We start from the raw sequence: 21,822 nt of genomic DNA, 5'->3' as shown, positions 1-21,822 counted from the left end.
GATTATTGATCAGGTTTATTGTAATGAGGCCTGCTTCTACCTTAAACGACGTTGCTGCTGTTAACGATCAGGTGTTTTGTATGTGCAACTGCACGTGCACTTAATCATAGCCAGTGTTGGGAAGGTTACTTTTAAAATGTATTCCACTACAGATTACATGTCCCAAAATGTATTTTGTAACGTATTCTAAATACTTTGGATTACTTAATATATTATCATGCTTCTTACAACTACATGAATGAACTATTGCTGTGTGATTTACAGTGTTGGGTAAGTTACTTTAAAATAGTAACTTAGTTACATTACTAGTTACTTCTCTCAAAAGTAACTCAGTTACTTCAAGTTACTCGTTACTTTCAAAGTAACTAGTTACTAGGGAAAGTAACTTTGGTTTTACTCAGAATTCTCTTGTTAATGTGTTGCTTCCATAACTTTGCCAGCCTTCTAGCTTGCTTACTTGCCACAGTGCACTGTGCCACCTACCAATAGAAAGGAAAAGATAATGTGCATATTTCCACGAGAGAAACCCCACGCCTGGACCGTCATTGACTGCTGCCATGATTCTAGCCTACGTCACAGCATCATGTGCGCCTTTTACATCCAACACAAAAACTGCAGTCGTGGTGCTTTGATTGTACTCAGAACTCAGAAATTCTGCCTTCTGAATAGGAAGATGTAGGTAACACCAGACTGAAGATGAGCTGCATACAGGGCTGGACTGGGACAGAAAATTGGCCCGGACATTTTGACTAGAGAGCGGCCCACCAATATAGGAAAAATCATAAAGCCTTTGAATGAAAATAAACACTGACTGTTGTGACAGTGATGTTCACTGTTCTGATGGTATATATGTATCAATCTATCAATCGTTTGTTGTAAGATTCAGATAATTATTTATTAAAAGCTAGACATTTTAAATGAGAATAAGAAAGAAAAGTATTTCTTTGTGCCCCCCTTTCCCTGTTAATGCCCTACATGCCCCCCTGGCAACACTTTGCTAGACCCGCCCCTGCACAGTTACCAGATGTCAGCTGCTTAAAAAAGGATCCTGGGGTTATTTGTCTCTCAGAAACAGTTCATAACTTCCCTTCAACTCATCCATGTCACCTAAAAGGTAAACCTGTTTCTCCATCACCTGTTCAGCTCTGATGATTCAGTAAGGACATCTCCTGGTTTCATCTTCATGTTTCCCTCTCACCACATATCCAAACCGACATCATGACCAGCAGCTTTACAGCTGTGGCTCCAGCAAACATCAGCTGATACTAGAAATTAATATTAAATAAATTCTAACAACAGCTGATCAAGCTTAAACGTGCTGCTGCTGTTTAGCGCGACATCCGCTGGTTTCCTCTTTCGGCGCAAAGTGAGCGATAAACAAACAAGAGAGCCGATCAGCTGATCATTGATCAGTTTCATGATTGAAGTAGAAACGGGAGAGGGAGGGGGGAGAATGAAAGAAGAGGCAGCTGTGCAGCAAAGACAGAATAACTCCAGCTTTGTGCCTTTTCCATTGTAGCTGAATTATGGGACAAACTGTTCCTTTTCACCTCAATAAGAAACGCGTAATATTTCTCTGAATACCAGACAGGACGGTTGGCAACTCTAATAACTTATGAACAAAATAAAGTTCAACATCATTAACTTCATAGCACCACCCAGCTGTATAGAAACTCCGTCATGCTAGCTAGCACGCAGTACGGAAAAAGTCAGAATAACGAAAATAAACTCCACCTAAACTTGATTTATATCTGACCCAGAGAGACTGCAGGTCATAACTTCTTACCTGAAGTTCAGTTCACACTTGGACCAGCGGCCGCCTCGGGTCTCTTTTCCTTCATCCACCTGCTGCCTCCACCACTTGCTAATGTTACTGAATCTGTGGAAGCTCCGCGATAGCCACCACTCGAAGTAGAGCTGGGCGATAGAACGATAACGATATGTATCGCGATATAACTTTTACTGATAGAGAAATTAAGATATCGCGATAGACCTCGCCGCTCTTGTCCTCTTAAAAAAAAAAAAAAAAAAGTCAGCCAATCCAAATTAAGTAGCGCAGAGCCGAACCAATCACAGCCGCAGCGTCACGTCGCGTGACTTGTTACGTACAGCACAAGTGCCAAGCCGCACGTGTGTTTGTTTGGGAAGCAGCCAGCGGGTAATGGAGGAAATGAGTGTGCCGACTAGAAAAATCAACCGAGCGTGACCGAAGAGAAAACAGACGATGGTTCCAATGCCGGAGAGATTGTCGAACGGAAGAGCCATAGAAGTTCCGTAGTGTGAAGGTATTTCGGCTATTTCAAGTCTGACAAAAAACAGAGTAGCGTGCACTGTAAATTGTGCCGAAAGCAAGTCTGGAAATACAATAAACTGGTGCATGCGTCACACTGCGCCACGTTATTGTTTCGGTGAAATGAATTTCTACAATACTGTTACTGTTAATTCTACTCTCTGCAGTGTTTAAATGCTTACATATACACACAGTTACTGTCCCTCCACACGTACGACTCGGTTCTGCTTCTATGCCCCAGCTTTGTTTACTTTTTCCCACCGAGGCTTCTAGACTTCTGATTGGCCAACATTTCGGCACGGTTAGGAATCTAGCGCCACCTGCTGCTTTGGCATGTTCATAGCAGCGTTTTCCTTCATTTCTGCCTTTATGTGTGGACGGGATTATTTTTTACAACGAAAACGGAAAATCTCCGTTTTCAAAAATACCCGTGTACGTGTGGACGTAGCCTCAGTCTCTGACTGGAAGCGCTAATTCATCATTCGGCTTTTGTCAGACTAAAGTAACTGTTAAAACTGTTTGAAAAGCTCAGCTATACAACAAGGAGAGATTGAGAATTTCCTTTTAGTTCTCAGTTTATTTGATATTGACAAAAGTTAGTCAGTTTTGTCTGTTCTTATGTAAAACAAACTAAGATTTATTTTTAGAATTAATATTTTGTTTCTAAGTGGAATTGACAATTTAGTCTGTTTCGTTTGTTCTATTTTGAAACTTAAACGCTTTAGCGGCTGCCTTTTGTGTAGTTTGCAATATTTGCCTTTATTTATCTGAAAAAGTCTCATGTTCCTTAAGTACATCTACCCTGTTGAACTTATTATTGTAACAAAAAATAATTTCCCCCAGGGATCAATAAAGTATTCTGATTCTGATTCTGATTATTATGGGAAATAAATATTTTAATAAAAACAAGCTGCTGATTATTTCACATTTTACTTGTGAGCAACGGCACATTTAAATCTTACAAATATAGTTATTTGGCTTATATCGTGATAGATATCGTTATCGCCTGAAATGAAAAAAACATATCGTGATATGAAAAAAATCTCATATCGCCCAGCTCTAACTCGAAGTAACGAGTAACGACCCTATCTAAATCCCAGTAACGAGTAACGCGTTCCTGATTTTGGCATAATAACTAGTTACCGTGCTCGTTACCACAATAATAACGTAGTTACTGTAACGCGTTACTTAATAACGCGTTAGTCCCAACACTGGTGATTTATTACTATTACTGAAGGTTACTCACCATACCAACACCACCAACAAACAAGATGTTTAAATCTTAATATAAATGAGTAACAGTAGGTGGACATTAGGTAAAGCTGCACTTTTTGCAGCGATCTCGTGTAGAAAACAGGTCCGCGGCTCCGAACCGTAGTAAAGGGTTCGTCGGGTTCGTGTCGGGCTCGTAGCTGAAAACTAGCTTTACTTTGTTGTCTGGGTCAACTTTGCTAGTGAGAGACCGAGAGAGGCGTTGAAAGGCTCCAACGGAGCTTATTGTTTTCGGAGGAAAACACGAACACTGTGTAGAGTCGAGTCTTAACAGCTTACTTACAGCTGGGCTCGTCAGGCTCTGTTTGGCTGCAGTGGTTATTATTATTATATTTACATGCTTCCAGCTCCCGTTTCTGCTCCGTGACAGCTCCTACTTTTCCTTTTCTCCTCCCTCGCTCACAGACACATCACGGACTACACCACCCATCAGGCTACATGCTTTAGGGCGATGCCTGCAACACTCTGCCTGTTGCCTTCATATTAAATCATTTTTTGAATAATAATTTTAAAAATATTTCTTCACATCATTATGCAGCTGCGAGATTGAGACAGACATTAGAGCCTCTTAATGCGCGTTTTGTTTGGGTTTCCACCGGAGTGGAATTACTAAAAATAGAGAGAGCATATTCTGAATATCACCTTCTTAAACGGTAACTAATGGAAGACAGTTACTCATATTTTGTATTTTAAATATGTAACGCAGGTACATGTATTCCATTACTCCCCAACACTGACCATAGCAATGCGCCCTCCTTGGATTCAAGCAGATCATCAATGATGCATTTACAGACTTGGAAATCAAGAATGCTCACAAAAAATAGATTTATCCAAAAATATGAATCTAGGAGCGTAAAACTACAAACATGACCGTGAGAACAATCTGGATCAGGTGATCATGTGCAGGTTTCACTAAAATCCGAAAGCTCCGACACATGTGAAGCAGGCGCAGGCAGACGCATCACCATTGCACAAGCTCATTGGTCCACTGGCAAGACGAGCAGCTCTGCGGACGTCGCTCGTCAGCAGTGTGGGCCATGGCCTCACACATTTATGTAAACATGTACGTGGAGAAAGACGCCCAAGTGGAATCGGGTTACATCACTCACACGGGGAACTCTAGAACAGTGCTTAAGGCTTCTTTTTGAACAGATAACAGGAAGTCAAGGACGCAGGTTTGCAGAACACTTTAATGAAACACGTGGAAAGCATTCCTTGGTACCTAACAGAATCATGAACAAACCACTAGAACAGACTAAACTGATTAAAAGGCCTGGCTGGTTGCAGTAGGAGTGGGTGATATGTATGGGATTCTCTGATGGATTTGGATGTTACACCATGTCGTGATGATGATAAATATTGTGATATCTTATAGCGTTTATAGATAAGTGAATGGGGATGTCTGTTTTTGCTTGATCTGGTGATGCCGGATAAATACAGATGCTTTAACACACAGATGCACACGATGTCATTTATATATTGCCAATATGCTGTCCAGCTCATTTAATTGCACCATCTCCAGTCAAAGTCTTGTAGCTATACCTTATCAGTTCATAAATCTGTCTTACAGTAACCGTCATATCACCCAACCCTACTGTGCAGATAGTCAATACAGTATATAGAAGACTGAAAATACATGCAGTGCCCTTGTGTATTAAATTGAATGACTAATGTTTACAACCGCAGCTCAAAAAGAGCTAAACCAATGAAATCAAAGTCACCTCAACAATTTGGGTGGGGGAGAGGAAAAAAAAAAAAAAAAAAAAAAAAAAAAAAAAAGACAAAATAGAAAACAAAACCCGTCTGCAGTCCAGGTCTACAGACTGTTAGGGCTGAAAAGGGGGAAAGAAGTCTCTGCAGGGATGAATGAAGGATTATGGGAAGGCTGGGCAAAAGAGGGGAGCAGGGAGGAGACTAGGAGATTGGAATAACAGGGTGGTGGGATGCAAGGCCGACTCAGCCTTTCGAAGTAGTGTACCCACGCAGGAGAAGGGAGATCGCACGGGAATCAGTGACCTCCTCAGGAAGACAACCTTCCTGGTCTGTGATAGTTGGGTCAGCTCCAGATTTCAGCAGCAGATCCACAATTTCAACAAATTCACACGCCGACGCTACAAAAACAAAACAAAGTCACATTGGAAACCGAAAGAACAACATGAAATGTACGATATTTTAAATCAATATTCCGTCTCCCGAGAACAAATGCATAGAAAACCAATTATCTATCACATCAGTGTGAGCATCCTTGAGTTTTTACCCCCATGAGGTTCACGTGTGTTTAGTGAAAGCTGTTGGATCGATTGCCAAGACAGGCGTTACAGAAACTCGAGTCCTCGTATGAATGGATGAATAAACTAAACACTTTGGTTCGAGTTGATACACCTGGACAAATGAAACTGTTTACCTCCATGTTGTCACTGAGACTGCAGCTTTAGCAACATTTTATTAATAAATGAGTTTTAACCAAACAGAGTTAATGTGGTTGCGTTTCATTTAGTTTTAAATGGTTAATGAAACAATGAACCACTGTTACGATGTGGCAGGTTAGAGTGAATGTGCCTCATTCCGTCTCCACACTGTGGGTTAATACAGTATGTAAAGTGCTGCAGTTAATGAAAAGCTAATCTGCAGGCCCAGCACTGACACTGGCTTGGACCTGAGCTTCCTTCAAACACTTCATTTCTGCCCCATTGACAATTTGTACCCCACTAAAAGGGTCTTTCCCCTCCCAGTGCAGAGTGGAGAGGGGCGGGGGGCAGCATGCACTTTCTTAACCCAGTTAGAGGGCTCCTTCATTCCCGATCTACCTCTTGCCCCTCTGACACACTCCCTCCCGCTCGCTGCTTTTAAAGAGCAGACTCTGCTGTGCCATGTTCGCTGATGTCAGCAGCCGCAGTGATTGACAGCAAGGCCTTTTAACCTCCAGCTCAGAGGTGGCCGGTGGGAGTGTGCACGCACGGGATGCGATGTTACATCGGAATGCACGCGAGTGCGAGAGCAAGGCTGTGTGCATGCTCAAGCTGCAGCTATGAATGAATGTATGAGGTGTGCAAAGCCACAAGAATCACTAATCTTCCAGCTAAAACCGAGTAACAAAGCTTGACTGTTTCTCCCCCCCAGCCACACTTGCAGCCCTCCTCTTGTTACTCTAAACAGTATTTTATTTAGCCAGCCTTGTGTGTGCGCGCGTGCGGCGCGTCTCTCGCCTGGGCCTTGAGCTGTAAAAAGTGGCTGGCCCTCGGGGGAGCCGTAGAGGAGGAGAACAATTTATGGTGAGCAGTAAACCCTCAATTAATCACTTGCCAGCCAGTGTGGCCCTGTGCAAAGAGAGGTGGGAATGAATTTTCATTCTCTGCTATTTGTCTCTTGGAGTTCATCGCTTATGTTTATTAGTCATCTTTTTATGCCCCATCCTCAGGGCTTCTTCTGGTGAGTGCGGGTGTGTGTGCAGATCTCCAGTGGGTAATCCAGCATGCCCACTCCAACGCCACCAAGCACAGGGACAGATGGTGCAGCCACATGCACACAGAGGCTCAGAGGACATGGGAAACGCCCCTCAGGGACATGTGTGTTGGGGCACGAGGGGGTCAGGGGAGTCTAAGGACCACTGCTGATTTCCTCTGGGAGGTCTAGTGATTATTACACACAAACACACACGCAGGAGCAAAAAGGAAGGAATGACAAACTTTGTGGAAAACAGCAGAAAATAAGTGAGGAATAGAAAGGATAGAGCGGGAGGAGCAGGACTCAAAGATGATCAATTTGAAACAAAATATAGTCAAAGAAGGCGTGCGCACAAAAAAACAAGCTGCTGTAAATAAAGTGAGAGTGCGCATGCAGACAACATGATGTCTGTGCAGAATAAATGTGGAATGAGATGAGCCAATTTGAAAAATAGGCACAAAAAGCTTTACAGCGAGGAAAGTGTTCACGATGCTTTCTTACCATAATGCAACGCCGTCTGTCCTTCATCGTCCTGTAAAAAGCCAAAAACAAGTGTTTAATTCAAAGGACCTGTGACACAGCAAAAACAAGACTTCACTGAGTGCACATTCAAACAATATCCACTTAACACAGAAATACTGCCAGCAGTTGCTGTGAGTAAGTTGTGAGCTGTCACTTTGTCCAGACTTCAAGAGGGAAACTCGCACCTGATTGAATACAAATTAAACATTTTTTGTGGACAAAGGGTGCCGTGTTTATGTTTGCCTGGACCAAAGGGGAATTCTAAGACGATGAGATATTGATTTGAGAAACATGTGACCTGAAAAATCTAAACTTTCAGCTTGCAGGTCGTTTCCAGCTCTGGTTAACCTGAAACCTAAAGCTCAGATTAAAGGGGAGCCATCACCCCCTTCAATCATAGCCGCCCATCCAGCATCAACCCGAATCCAAACCCATCACCGAAAGGTTGAATCTGTTCATCTGGATGTTTTCAGTGGGCGTCTCAGCTGACAGCAGGTTTCCAACCTTAGTTGTAATGTTTATGTGACCATTACGAAAACGATGCATCAATACTGGATTTACAAAGTCTGAGTGGAAGAAAGGGAACATTTCTCACTCACGTTGATGCTAATTTGGAAATTATTTTTTATAATTCGCAGACTATTGTGTGGCTTGTTTGAAGTGTTAATTAATAAGTCAAAGCTCATACAAATCAAACTATATGGACAAGACACAGGCCGGAGCCGTTAACACTGGAGTTTAGGTGTTCTGTCATTTTGCCACAGGTGTATTTAAACAAAAAGCAACTCACCGTGCAGCCTTTAAACATTCGGTTTATTCTAAAGAGCTCGCTGAATTTAAGTGTAGCACTCCCCTTATATTCAAGTTAGTTTGTGAATATCTGGGAGGTACGAAATGTCACAACCAACTAACTGCATTTAGGAACCACAGCCGCTCAGACACAAAGTGCACACATTTAAAACAAAAAGAACTCAAATGATGCACAAAAACTATTTGCTAGGAGCTCCGTGACACGTTTCCACACCAAAGCCGCTCCTGCAGGTATAAAGTGTAGATGTCCCAGCACCTTCATCCATAGTATGGATTTTAACAGGTCAAGGTCTATTAACACTGGACTTTGGCTACATTTACATTCATTGCATTTCACCCTTTCATGGCTACTTTGTTACTCAGCCCCAACCAAATAAACCTTTAAAAGATGAGCCAGAAACATGCATTTAAAAAAATAAATAAATTTATATCCATCTCATCTGTAAGTGACCGTGTTTAACCTATAACATCAAGTGCATCATATCTGATACACGAGTTTGTGACCTCAACATCTGTGTGATCTGAGTGTACGCTCTTTGAACAGATGATCCTTGTGGTGAAAGGCTCAGCGGCAGCGATATGATATCTTGTATGAAGTGTTAGACTGAGGACAGCGATGGGGAAACTGCGTCCTTGCGTGTCTGTAGATATAAAAGACAGTTCTGACAGGCACCATCACCAGGAGATTCAGTTTTTAAAATCACTGCTCCAGCCTGCTTTTGCACCTCCGTGGTAATAAACTGTGGCCTTAGAACAAGAGCAGCAGTTGAACCAAGTGGAATCATTTCAAAGAAGATTAAAACTAAGGAGGCTCTTGTAGCTCACATGTCACTGCAGTCACAAAAGTTCCAAACTATTGTAAAATTACTCAGTCTTTCCTGTTTTGTTACCTCCTGTCACACCAAGCCACACCTCCCTCATTTCATTTCCTTACTTCACCCATCATCCTCGCCTCCGTTCGTTCCTCTCGTCTCTTCTTCAGACTTAATCCCTCTCCTCTACAATCCCTCATTTCCCTTCCTTCCCTTTCCCGTCTGCCTTCTCCTGCTGAAACCAGTGCAGAGTGATCCTATTGTTGTGTTTCTCTCCATCTCTCAGGGGCAGCACTTCAGGGACCTGCTGATTGGATTAGAGCTTTCTATTCCCTCTGGGTGGATCACAGAGAACAGATGCAAATCGCCACCAGCGTGGAAAGCGTGCAGCGGTTAACCCAAGACAACAATGCTGTCTGACTGAGAGTCAAATCACAACCTGTGATGTACTGCAGAAAACGTGTCAGCCTGACAGTCTGGAGAAGAGCAGGCAGACCTGTAGCAAAATAGCTGCATTTATATATGCGCGCATACGTCTAACAGCAAGAGGGTCACGTTTTAATCTTCTCGGCATTTTGTGTAAATAAGATAATGCTGCAACCAATTTCCCCTTTAGTTCACAACACAGACAAAGACTGAGCACAGTGGGAGAGCGGCAGATGTTTACAGCCAGGGCCAAGTGAAAGACCACGCCGCACATAAATACAGTTATAATTAAAGTGTAACGGCTTTAAGCTCTAATCTGCCTCCAGCGCTAATCTGCAGTTTGTTGTTCGGCAGCATAAAAGGACGCGTGTGCGCTCGTAAGTGAAAATATGTGACTGATAAAACACAGGCCAACAAACCTAACAATACAGATGAGCACGCCAGCGCACGTGTGCAGCCTACATGCCTCTTGCATGTTCATGTGAGGGGGTCAGCGGCCTGTCCTCTCAGCGTTCCCTAATGCTCCCGGATCCAGGACGGAGGCTTGATGGAATCACAGGAAATTGGATTGTCTTCCATTTGCTTTGGAAGCAGCCAGGAAGAGACACTCCTTCCCCCCCACAATACCTGCAGCTAGCACGCCCCCCTCCCACCTCACTCGTGCACCCAAGTTCCCATCCCATTATGAAGGCATGTTGCACCAAACCTCTGCTTTTACATGTCATCCAAAGTTTCCCCTTGCGATGCAGAAACGCTGGGCTGTATGTCAGCAGAGTGCTCAATAAAGCAGCTGCTTGCACAATGGCAGCAGGAGAGCTCCAGCACTGTGTAGTGCATCACCCTAATGGGGTGGAGCAATGCGTTTAGGAGCCGCATGGGTAGGGATTGATCTATCAGTACACTTGCAATTTTGGTGAATTTCAGTCACACCAATCTATCATTTTCTAACACACAAATGATGTGAAGCAAGATTGATGAGAGGAGGAGTGAATTAAGGAAATACAGCGATGCAGCATGTAGTCATACTTTTAAAAAGATCAAAAATAGTGTAACTATTCCAAAAGTGCTCAAAAGTGGGGAAAGAAGAAGAAGAAAAAAAATCAGATACATTTTATTCTTCCATGTCTGTCATAAAGTACCAGCCACTCCTAAAAATATCAGCACAGGATTGTCAAAACAACTCAAAGTCAAAAAGGGAACAAATAAAAGTCTGTAGCTCCGTTTATCTGCAGAGAAGGGGATGGTCAGAGATGTTGAGTTCATTTCTGTAAAACGATTTAACTTGTTTTCGTCAATGGATGCTGCAAAACATTCAACCAAAGCTAAACTTCACTCCAGGATTAAGAGGAGGGGATCTGGGACATGTCCGAGGTGGAAACTCAGCTCAGCCGGGGAAACGAATGGAACTGCCGAGTCCCTGCGCCATTTATCTTATATTTAAAAAACAACAAATAAAACAGCATCTCTAAAATACTGATGCATATTATTAGCACACAATGCCTTTGGTCACTTACATAAACCGTCATGAAGACAAAACACCATTTAGCACGATATCAGAGTTTGGTTCTTTTAATGTGAGCAGAGTTGGTTTTAAAAGGAAAAACGTCTGAAGTGGAAACAGCTTAAATTCTTGAGCCAATGCGGACATGTCAGGCTGCTGCTCTTTTAAAGGCCAGAGGACTCGATATGCCAGCGGAGAGATTGGAGACCATTTCTCCTTCAGCTCTCTGTTCTAATCTCATTTTTCTGCGTCTCAGTAAACTTTCTTTGGGCTTTTCTTCCTCCGTTTCTCCGCCTCCTCCTTTTCTCCCCCTACTGTCCCTGACAGCAACATTAAACAAGTAGGGAAAAATGAAGCAATTATGATTTATGATCAATGCATGCAGCAGCAGCTGCTGACTTTTATAATGACAGTGGTTGGGGAGGGAGATGGAGTGGATGAATGTGTGCGCGTGGGTGTGTGTGTGTGTGTATTGGTCTCCAGGGTGTGTGTGGGGTAGATGAGGGGTGAATCGATAGGCGGCTGGGATCATTGGTATGCAGATTCCAGCAGATAGCATTATGATGAGCAGGTGCCATCAATCAGAAAGAAGAGCCCAGACTGAGAAGCTGATCCTCCTTCAGCGGGTCCCATCTAAGACTAGAGCAGCTACTGTGCCACCAAAACCTTGGACTTGTTGGACAACTTAAATGCACAATATATAAATCATATCAACCAGCAGAAAGCCATTTACCAAAACACATATGCAATCAGCACTCAGTGTCCTGGGCACTGTGCATTGCTTCTACCCTTCAAGCCAAATCTATTCAAAGACTGATTCTTTACACAATAAAGGGATTGATGTGCAAAACCTCTGATAAGTGGTCTGCTCCAAAAACAAGACGGAAAAGCAAAACTGCCGTGCAGTGCAAAGTTACGCAGATTAACAGCTGAATATACGTATGCTGATATTTATACTTTGATTTATCACCAGTTTGTGTTCTATCCAAATGAAATTTAACAGATTTGTGACGAATAATGAGCGACAAAAACCGACGAACAGCAGAAACTAGAAACTAAAACATGCTTTAAAGCAATATAAAGATGAGCATCAATGGATCCCTTAAATGTTTTGGTGTCTTTACCTCACATTAAAATATCCATAAATTAAGTGAAGCTGAAGACGTTACACAGCCGTGTGGCTGCTTTTGTTTGCTGCTGATGCTTCTGTGGACGTTTTTCCTGACATGTGCACTGGGAAGGCCCCCAGTTAAAAGGATCTGCAGACCAGGCCCAGCCTTAATTGAATCTGGGTCTCCTCTCTGAGCTGGGAGAGGTAACCTTGCCATTCAGTGTGTGAGCACTGCCGCCCACGGTCAAATTAGCCCCAACACCAAACTCCCTGCCCTTCACACCTTCTGCGAGTGTCCTTCAGCTTCCTGGGTTTCCCCATCTCTGTCACTTCTATATGTGCTATCACACCAAGCAGCTAAACCTAAAGACATAAAAAAGGGACCGTAGATATTAAATGAGTTAAAGGGTTTCAGTGTGTCTGTAGATCTATGTGCAGTTTCAGCATTAAAGAACTTTAACAGTCATTTTCCTTCCTCTCTGCTACAGAGAAAGGCAAGAAGTCTTTTCACCAAATCTCCATCTCTTCATCCACGTCTTCCCCTCCACACGTCTCGCCCCGCCTATGTCGCAAAGCTTGCTTGTTCCCATGGGACACCTTAGCCTCCATTAAAGCCATCAGAGAAGGAAGATGGGGTTGAGGCTGAGAATTAACATCGGCAGAGGCCCTCCTGCGGCTCATCGATGATGTTTAAAAAGAAATATATGAAATAAATAAATACATAAAAGAGTGTAATATGAAAATCAATGGGCAAGCAGTGGGGGCTCTGGCCTGGCATTTGGAGTGAGGGACTCATAAAGCTGAGTACTGCAGGAGACTGATGGAAGGCAAAACACTTACTTTGTTTATTCTCTCTCCTCACCCCATCCCCTCCCCTCGCTGTCTGTATCCAGCTCTCACTCCCTCACTCTCCTCTCCCCCTCTGTCTGCAACAGTCGAGGACAGCTTTAATGCTCCTGACAATTTATGTGGACGGTTAAGAACGATGGAAATCAAATAGTTGAGTGTAGGCAAGGCCCAGTGAGTGGCCAATAAGAAAGAAACAACAGCTGATGATGGCAAAGAGGACCGTTACCTGCTGGAATGGCTCTTTAGGCTGGACCATTACTGTCAAGCAGCTGGCTCTTTTCTGAGTGCTCATATTATAGATTCATAACTGTGTCGGTGTCTGATAGGCTCTTTTTAACAGCGCACTGCAACAGCTTTTATTTCATCGAGTCCGGCTAATGTGCAGCAAGTACCAAATGTGTATCCTATAACACCAGGTTACTGCGTGACTGCTAAGATGACAAGTGCTGTGTGACGGGAAACGATGCCCTGTGTGCATCCTTTACAGAGCCGTGCTGCGGTTCAGGCTGGCTTGAAAATGGCTAACATGTGTGAGTTTAGTTAATTATGGTAAAAGGACATCGTGGATTTACTTTATGCACAAAAAGACAACACTTGAGTAACATCCCAGAGTCATATTTATATCTTCATAATCAGGGCTATAGGGAAAGAAAAACCCCCAGCAGTAATGCATCCACTCATCCAGGGTCAGGTTGTGGGGGCAGCAGCCTAAGCAGCCCAGACCTTCCTTTCCCCAGCCACCTCCCCCAGCTCATTCGGGAGGGGGAAACCGCAGAGGCGTTCCCAGGACAGAGTGTGTCCCGGGTTTACCTCGAGTCCTCCTCCCTGTGTTATGTGCCTGGAACACCTCGCCAACTAGTCGTCCTACTCAGACTCTCCGCCCTCTCTCTAAGACAGAGGCCACAGGCGAGGGTAGGGATGCAGACAGACCAGTAAAGTCAACAGCTCTGCTTTTACACTCAGCTTTCTTCACTACAGCTGACCAGTACAACGCCCGTGTTGCAGATGCAGCCCCAGTCTGCCCCATCAGATTGTTGGGAAAAAAAGATCTGAGATATTTTAACTCCTCCACTTGGGGCAACAACTTGTCCCTGACCCAGAGTTGGCAATCCCCCCCCCGTTTTCCAGCTGAGAACCATGGCAACAGTGGAAGTCTTTAGCAGATCTGATAAACCTGGGTGCTGGTGTCCCATTAAAGGTCAAGTTCAGTGCATCCAGTCTAAACATACCATCATTGTGCTGCAGCCCAAACCCAACTAAGCATTTCCATTTTGTCTTATCCAGCAATACAAATACTTGGAAGTTCTGCTACACTGAAAATACTGTATAGTGGTGCCCTCGAGCAATCATGCTGACTGAACTGCGACTTTGCCAAAAACAGCCCAATACACTCAGTAATGTGCAAGACAAATATTGGCAGTATGGCGAACCCTCCAACAGGTCAGTGTTGCATCACATTATCAGACCTCACTAGTGTCCATCTCGCATCTTTGTTTACTCTGCCCACTTTCTGCCTTCACCTTATTGTGTTATCCATTTTCATTCCATATATTTTTTCCTCTCCTTACCTTTCCCACCTTGGTGCATTTTCTTAATTATCCTATACATTCTGGAGGATAGGTTGCACAATTATATGCACAGAAACGCATGCACACGCGCGCACACAATTATGACAAATATTGCTGGATATTTGTTATGACTGGGCTGAGTGAGCCATTAGTTATAGGAGGCAGTGCTGGGAAAGGGGAGGGACACAAACGTGTAATAATACCTCCACCATAGAATTTCAATCAGCCCGCCATGGCGTGTGTGAGCGCATTCGCTGCTTTGATCACACGAGCAGCCGACACCACAGCAGAGGACTCTGCTGCTGTAGAGCGGCACCACATCCATAAGGAGGTTTATGTTTTTGCTAATTCAGTGGGAGATTTTATATTGATGCAGGTTTGATGTGCTTTAGTGAAAAATTCAAATTAAATGTTTTTCAGATGTGCCGCTTGATTTGTGAAGCAGGGAATTGGCACAAACCAAAAATATTTCTATTGTGAAGAAAAAGCAGTCATGCACTTCTCAGTAAGCACTGTAATTTTTATTTATGCTCCATTTTGACCTTTTATATTTTTAAATTAATTAAACATGCAGCACATCCACAGCAAGTCAGGATTATTAAACCAAGAAGCAAAATGACTTTTTCCTGGATTTTGTAGATCTTTGTCACTACTCCTATAAACTTATTAGAATAAAGTGTAAAAGGCAGATGTTCTGGGGTCCACCTCCTCAAAAGTGAGACTTTGCAGGTTACGTAAAATGCATTCGCTCTTTAAATTCAAAACAGTTTAGATCAGGGACCGGGTACAGACTCAAATCTAGGCAACTGGACGGCTTCGGAAAATTATGTTAGAGAATTTATGAAGGAAAAATTATGAACACTAAAAGATGAGTGATAAATGCAGTAGGTTTTGGGAGGTACAGGGGAGAAAAGAAATAACTGGAATAATCTCGTAATGAACACATCAGTTGCAACTAGTTTTGAAGCCTTCAACCTGTGGATTTACTCCAACGCAGTGCCAACATTTGGCATTGTGTGTGGGTGTGTATAAATAAATAACTGACTCATTTTCGTTGCATTATCATTTTCACTTTTTTGACAAAGCTTTAGGTTACTGTCATAACTGAGGATCTCCGAAGCATGAGTGAATATTTGGCTACAGGCTAATGGACCCTTGTGTATTTGCAGAAGCACGTCTACATTACGACCCGAATATCATCTGCATCAGGGCCCTTCACCTGTATGTTAAGACAGGCTTATTAAAGCTGGGTGTGTGGATTAGTTAAGATTACACTGGCTTAACAAAGATGCATGACATAACTACACATTTGGTTTTTTCCAGTTGGGGCATTTATGAACTGACAGGAGATGAGCAGTGTAGTGTGGCCTGCACCTCTTGAATAAATGGCTTAAGATGAGAAGCCAACATATTCTAAAAGCTAATGTCTACATGCTAATAGCTTTAGATTAGAACAAATGCACAAAGTGCTAATGTGGAAAATCTTCAAAGATTATTTACAGTTCTTTGCTGATCTACGCAGACATTCAGCAAAGTCGAGGTGTCCCATGGAGACAAATTCACCGTTTGGCCTCAATAAATAAATCAACATCCACCTCAGTTTAAGTCCACCCACTCCACTCACTACAATATCAAATCAATGCATCCTTGGAGAGACCATGTCATTACAAATCAGCTATACAGACTTGAAGCCACAGTGTGCCCTTTCCAGTTTTACACGAGCGGCATGCTCTGCCCAGTTCTTGGAATATAAAAAAGTTAGATAAAAGGTAAATAAAATAAAACGTCTCAAAGGCCAAACTTCTCTCACACGAGACATCTGCAGGTCCCACGTGCAGGCTGCGTGCATGCGACTTGTGTGCACTCCAGCCACCAATTGTAGGCCACCCAGTCAGATATTTATTACTATTGATCTCGCTGGTCCTGGCTGAAGACTTTTGTTCTGCTGGCTCAAGGCTCTGACCTCAATTAAGTTATGAATTTCTATCCGATAGACTGATAGACTGGGAGTGCTTGGGCCCTGCCGTGGCCACGCTACCACGCTGGTTTAATTAGAATTAGCGGTGCTGCGAGTCGCCCTCGCTGCCTCATGGATCATGTTGTTTTAATATAAAGTAGAGGCGGAGGCAGAGAGGGATGGAGTGAAGGGGATGGTGGCATTGGCTGGGTGGGAGGGGAGAGTGATGAGGCGAGGGGAAAAGAGAGGCAGAGGGACAGGCAAAAAGCAAGTGAAAGAATGCGAGATGCAGTCATGGTGCTTAAAACTTTGGCTGCATTTTTCCTCCCATCACCTAAACTTAATGCTCACTTCCTGTTGCGCATTGAGGGCCCGTTGGGTTCACCTGCATGTCACCTGTCTGTCCTCTTTGTTAAACTAATCCTCCCTGTGTCACCTACGCTCTTAGTAATCCCAGTCTAAGGCCGACATTGTGAAAGTCTACCCCGACCATTCCTGCTAGTCTGGACCTAAGCCGTACCTTCTTAACTCCTCCTCCACGACTGAGTACACCTTTTATAAATGTGTTTCCGTAGCAACCCAAAGGGTTGCTGGGAAGATTAAAGTGTTTGGGATTTCCACCTAAAAAAACAAAAGTTGTCTGTGTGTGTGTGGGCGATGAGGCTTAGCCGTGGGTTTGAGATTACAGCATCTGGACAGCGAATGACCACACGTGGGGCCGTGTGGGACAAATTCCCAAACTTCAAAGTGAACAAAAAGAAGAATTACCAAAGTCTTGATTGGGAACAATGTAACTGAATATCTGAAACTTGTTTGTCTTGCTTTGATTTATTTTTTCCAGATTAAAACTGAAGGAACCAAACTGAATCAATGAGGTAATATTATTGAGAGAACAGTGTTGTGGTAAAACAGTGAACGGTTACTGATGATTTCTGTTGAACCTTTTAAAATACAAACCAGTCGGCTGACTGAAATGTTAAACCAGCCTGTGCTCACAATGATTTCTTTTGACAAAGCTTGTGCGTTTGTGTTTAAACGTGTATTCATACGCAGCAGCTGTAGAAGTACTTTTATTCTCTTTTATTTAGCAAAGTGTGTTATGAATTTCATCAAAAGACTATTTTAACACCTACAACTGGCAAGTATCAATTTTAGAACCAAGATCACGTAGGACCATTTTTCCCTTTCTCCCCATGGAGTAAGAAAGTCTAATCAGTTGGCATATAATCAAATCTGCAAATGAAATAAAATATTTTAGTAAGGGACAAGATTGTTGACTATGGAGACTTTCTGGTATTCACGTGTTCTTTGAGCAGACTTTGGTTGACCAAAAGAGGGAACTGCAATCCCAGACCTCATGGCTACAGTTTGCTTTTTATTTATTTTACATTTAGAGACCAATGCACCGGGCGGGACGTCTCTGAACAACTAATCCACAAAGGGTTAAGTCAGCAGACTCGCCGCTAGCTTTCCAGATTGGTAATATGTTCTTTAATTGACAAAAAATGATTGATTCCAGTTTTTATCAAAGCATAATTCAGGTATTTGTAATACTAATTATATTTAACCTCCAAGGACCTGCGTCCACATATGTGGACCTCACATTTTGGGTTGTCTAGAACAAAATACTAAATTTTGGGCCTGATACCCACTTAGGACATCATGCTGCCACTGTTCTATCGAAATTTAAAGCGAATGTCCTCATGTGTGGATCTTTTTCCTCAGAAACAAAAATCAAACGCACAGATTTACTCTGATTCTTCGTGGTTGTTTTTACATTCATCAGGTCCCACTCAGCCCAAATGCAAAGAGAAATTAAAAATGCTGCCATGAAAGACTTCGGAGGTTAAACAAATTTACAATGAATTTTCTCCTGTTTAGATCAATTTATCCCACTGTTGGGATGTAATGAAAGTCCTAAACTGCAATTTGCTAAATACTTATTTACCACCTTAGTATTTATATTAAAGTCTTAATTTCTCCTATTAAAATGCATTTGTCTTGCCACCAGTTGGTCTCGCTTGCTCCACTTGCTCTGGGTGTATTAGTCGAGGGATGCTGTGGAGGAGGAGCAGCGGGTTTTACTGCACCATAACCTGATCTACAGTTAGCAGGTGGCAGATCTGTGTATTCAAACACAGACAGCTACCTATTGTGGTCCCTCCCTGCCTTGATCCTGGATTAACTATCAAACGAGCTCTTAATGCAGGTTACCAGGGTTTGGGAACAATTCACTAAAACAATCAGTTGATTAATTTCAAACGATTTCCCCTCTTCTGCCAAGCAAATGATAATACTTTTGTTTTTAACTCCAAGCCCCCCTCCCCTTTTTTAATCAACAAATTAAGCATAAATCATGTTTGATCTTTATTTACTGGTTGCTCGGCAGTTGGTAGAGGTCGAGAAAGATTACTGGGCGCACTAATAGGCTACAAACAACCCAAACATGCCTCCGTTGCCCCTCGTGAACAACCTCTCACATTTCTTTTGTATTAAAAACACCCAAAACAAAGCAAAAATGAACCATTAAAACTACTTGTTACGTTTTCCATATTACCTCAGTGCAACAAAAATCATTCCCTTACTTTCTCCCCTCCTGAGTAAAGCCCACGACCAACTAACAAAAGGATGTTCCAGCATGTTCTAATGGGAGGCATATTATTCAGTAAGCTTCACAAAGTGAGATAATTTGGCATTGCAACACAGTGGCATGATTTAGCCGACTATATTTTCTCTGAGCCACCTCTTTGTCACCTCATAAATTTGCTTCCAGCAGCTCTGACACTGAGGTCCAGTTTCTTAATATTCAGCCTCCTGCACAGACGTGCTGCAGTACCTGAGAGGCGAGCAGGTGGAACATTCCCGGTGGCCTGAATACATGAATTCAGGCGAGTTTGCGATTGTGCCGAGATACAACATCCTGCCTCTGAAATATGTGTTTGTTTCTATACCCATCTTTCCACAAAGTAGATTTTAAAGACTGAATGTGATCACTTTGAGTCATTCACTAACGCCATCTTCATTCCGTTTGATTCAGGAGGAAGAAGGAAACAAATAAAACATGAAATAAATTCAGCGTGCCCAAATTTAGCCGATCCATTAGGACGACCTGGGCAGAGATTGAGGTTTCCCCAGTTTGACTGCTGAAGCGTCTTCTCACTTAGATGTATTATTTTAAAGATGGATACATGACTGTTTTATTTATAAAAAACAAGCTTCCATCTATACATCAATCCTCTTCTGCTGTCATTATCCTGATATGCAGTAAATCATCAGTGAAGTGTTTTGCAGTTATCCTGCTGTTAAGTCTTTTATGAGCCATTTGACACAAATCTACCACCTCCCTGCGAGCATTCGAAACAAAAGAGCCACGCATGACCACAAAAGAGAAAGTCATTTGTGAAATGTCCTGATTATGTGGGTTGTGCAACGTAAAACAATTTGCCTGATTACTTCCAATTGATTCGTCCTTACAGTTAAAACCTCAGCGCGGGCTGTTGCACTGCACTGTGTCATGCCGCCGTGCAGGGGAACAGGAGTAATTTCTCCGATGTGCAGCTGAGCCAGCTTACCAAAGCTAAAGCCTCCTGGATGCTACTAAACCTCAGGGAGCCTAAACACTAGGCTAGCTACCAGCTAACTCAGTCTGCTAAAACCCTGAGGGATTTGTCTGTGGCACAAAGTGAATTAAAGGTGACCTTCTGAAAAGGATGGAGAGAAAAAGAAAGAGGGGAGTGGGGATGCAGGAGATGTCACCATTTTCTTTTAGTTTACTTGTCCATGTACAAACGAGTAGCCATGCCCTCATCCCACACAATGTCAAATTCTCTACATTATGACCACATGTTGTGTACAAGTCAACATAGAAATGCATTAGATCTGAGGTCATCCTGCAGTTTCTGCAGAGCTGTTTAATAAACCTCCCGCAGTGCGTTTGCTAACCAAGCTTTATTATTGTCAATAACTCAGGTTTCATTTCTTTAATGTTAAAACGACTCCTGTGATGATGATGATGATGATGATGGCATGAAGACTAGTCTAATATTAAATGATCACAAAGATTCAGAACTTGAGCGTGAAGTAGAATTCTCACGTCACATAGTAACTGTGGTGATGTTTAGGCAGCATTTGACTTTGAAGGAGATTTTTACTATCAAGACACTTTCTTTAGAATACATAAAGGAAGAGTGTTACTCGCCTGAATGTTGATTTCTGCTTTGTGCTGTAGTAATAAAGACACCATCTCCTTGTGGCCTCTGTCACAGGCCCAGTGCAGGAGAGCCCGGCCCTGCAAAAATAAGAAATAATTGGTGTACGATAACATCAAAGACATGCAGGGATGACCAAACTTCCAAAGCCAAGATGTGTTTAAACTAGCGTGACGCTCTCAGTGTCGTGTCTGGTCAGACCAAATCAAGCAGGCTTGATACAAAGACACCTCGTCACCTCTCCTCCTTCTCTACCTCAAAGAAAAAAAAAAAAAAAAAAAAAAAAAGCCAATCGAGCTTTACAAAAGGTTATGAATGCCCATTCAGAAATCAGAGCCTTTGGACCGGTCCATAATGAGCCGAGTATAAAGTGATGAGACATGTGGACTCTGGCCTCATACAAACACTTATATGCACAAACTTTTACGCGGCTGAAGCAAAGTCCAAAGACTTCAAGGCAAATTGCAGAATGCTGCAAAGGTTGATTGATGCGACGCTGTGCACAAAACATGAGTAGCCTCCCTTCTCTCCCTCCCTTTCTCACACTCATGCACCATCCTCTCCTTAGGTCCAAGATCCTGCTCTAATAAAACCACACAACCTCATTTTTCAGTGAGGCCAATTAGGTAAAGCTAACTCTCCAAGTCCAATTCTGTTGCTTAAATTATATTGATCACCACGGCTGCATGTTAAAATGGATACTTGTAAGCTGGGCTGGAATACCAATAAGTTGGCCTCTCTCTCCCGCTCTCAGGTGTGCTTCTGCTGACTGTTGCCCACATTTTCACTGAAGACCAAAGTGTGCAGGTTCCAGTGGGACATCACACAAACTCTGCAACTCCATAGGAGTATTTGTGCAGATCATCATGGCAGCACTGGATATTTATGGATATTTAAGTTCTGTCATAATCACAATATGAATATTTGAGTTAAATTGTGGCCAAAAGTCAAAATTACCATCAACAAAAAAACAAAACACAATTAAATTTTAAATTTCATTACTTTTTCCCCAGAAACCTCAAAGCGATACCTTTGAACATGGCTAATATATT

General features: G+C 42.7%; 1 protein-coding gene across 1 annotated transcript in view; it reads right to left on the bottom strand.

Moving 5' to 3' along the window:
* Positions 1-4,734: 4,734 nt before the first annotated feature.
* acbd6 (acyl-CoA binding domain containing 6) overlaps positions 4,735-21,822 on the bottom strand; it is a 29,041-nt gene continuing 11,953 nt past the window's right edge. Inside the window, exons 6-8 of the mRNA XM_085448204.1 lie at positions 20,761-20,850; positions 7,508-7,538; positions 4,735-5,673 (exon numbers count right to left, since the gene is read on the bottom strand). Of these exons, the coding sequence (XP_085304330.1) occupies positions 5,519-5,673; positions 7,508-7,538; positions 20,761-20,850 (276 nt within the window). The 3' untranslated portion in view covers positions 4,735-5,518. The remainder of the gene's footprint in view (positions 5,674-7,507; positions 7,539-20,760; positions 20,851-21,822) is intronic.

Source organism: Copadichromis virginalis, linkage group LG23, assembly GCF_057382275.1.
Source record: "Copadichromis virginalis isolate Kocher_CV1m ecotype Utaka linkage group LG23, C_Virginalis_male_GT1.1, whole genome shotgun sequence".
Classification (NCBI taxonomy): Eukaryota; Metazoa; Chordata; class Actinopteri; order Cichliformes; family Cichlidae; genus Copadichromis; species Copadichromis virginalis.
The sequence above is the reverse complement of the archived record's forward strand: the minus strand, read 5'-3'. Positions and strand labels throughout refer to the sequence as shown.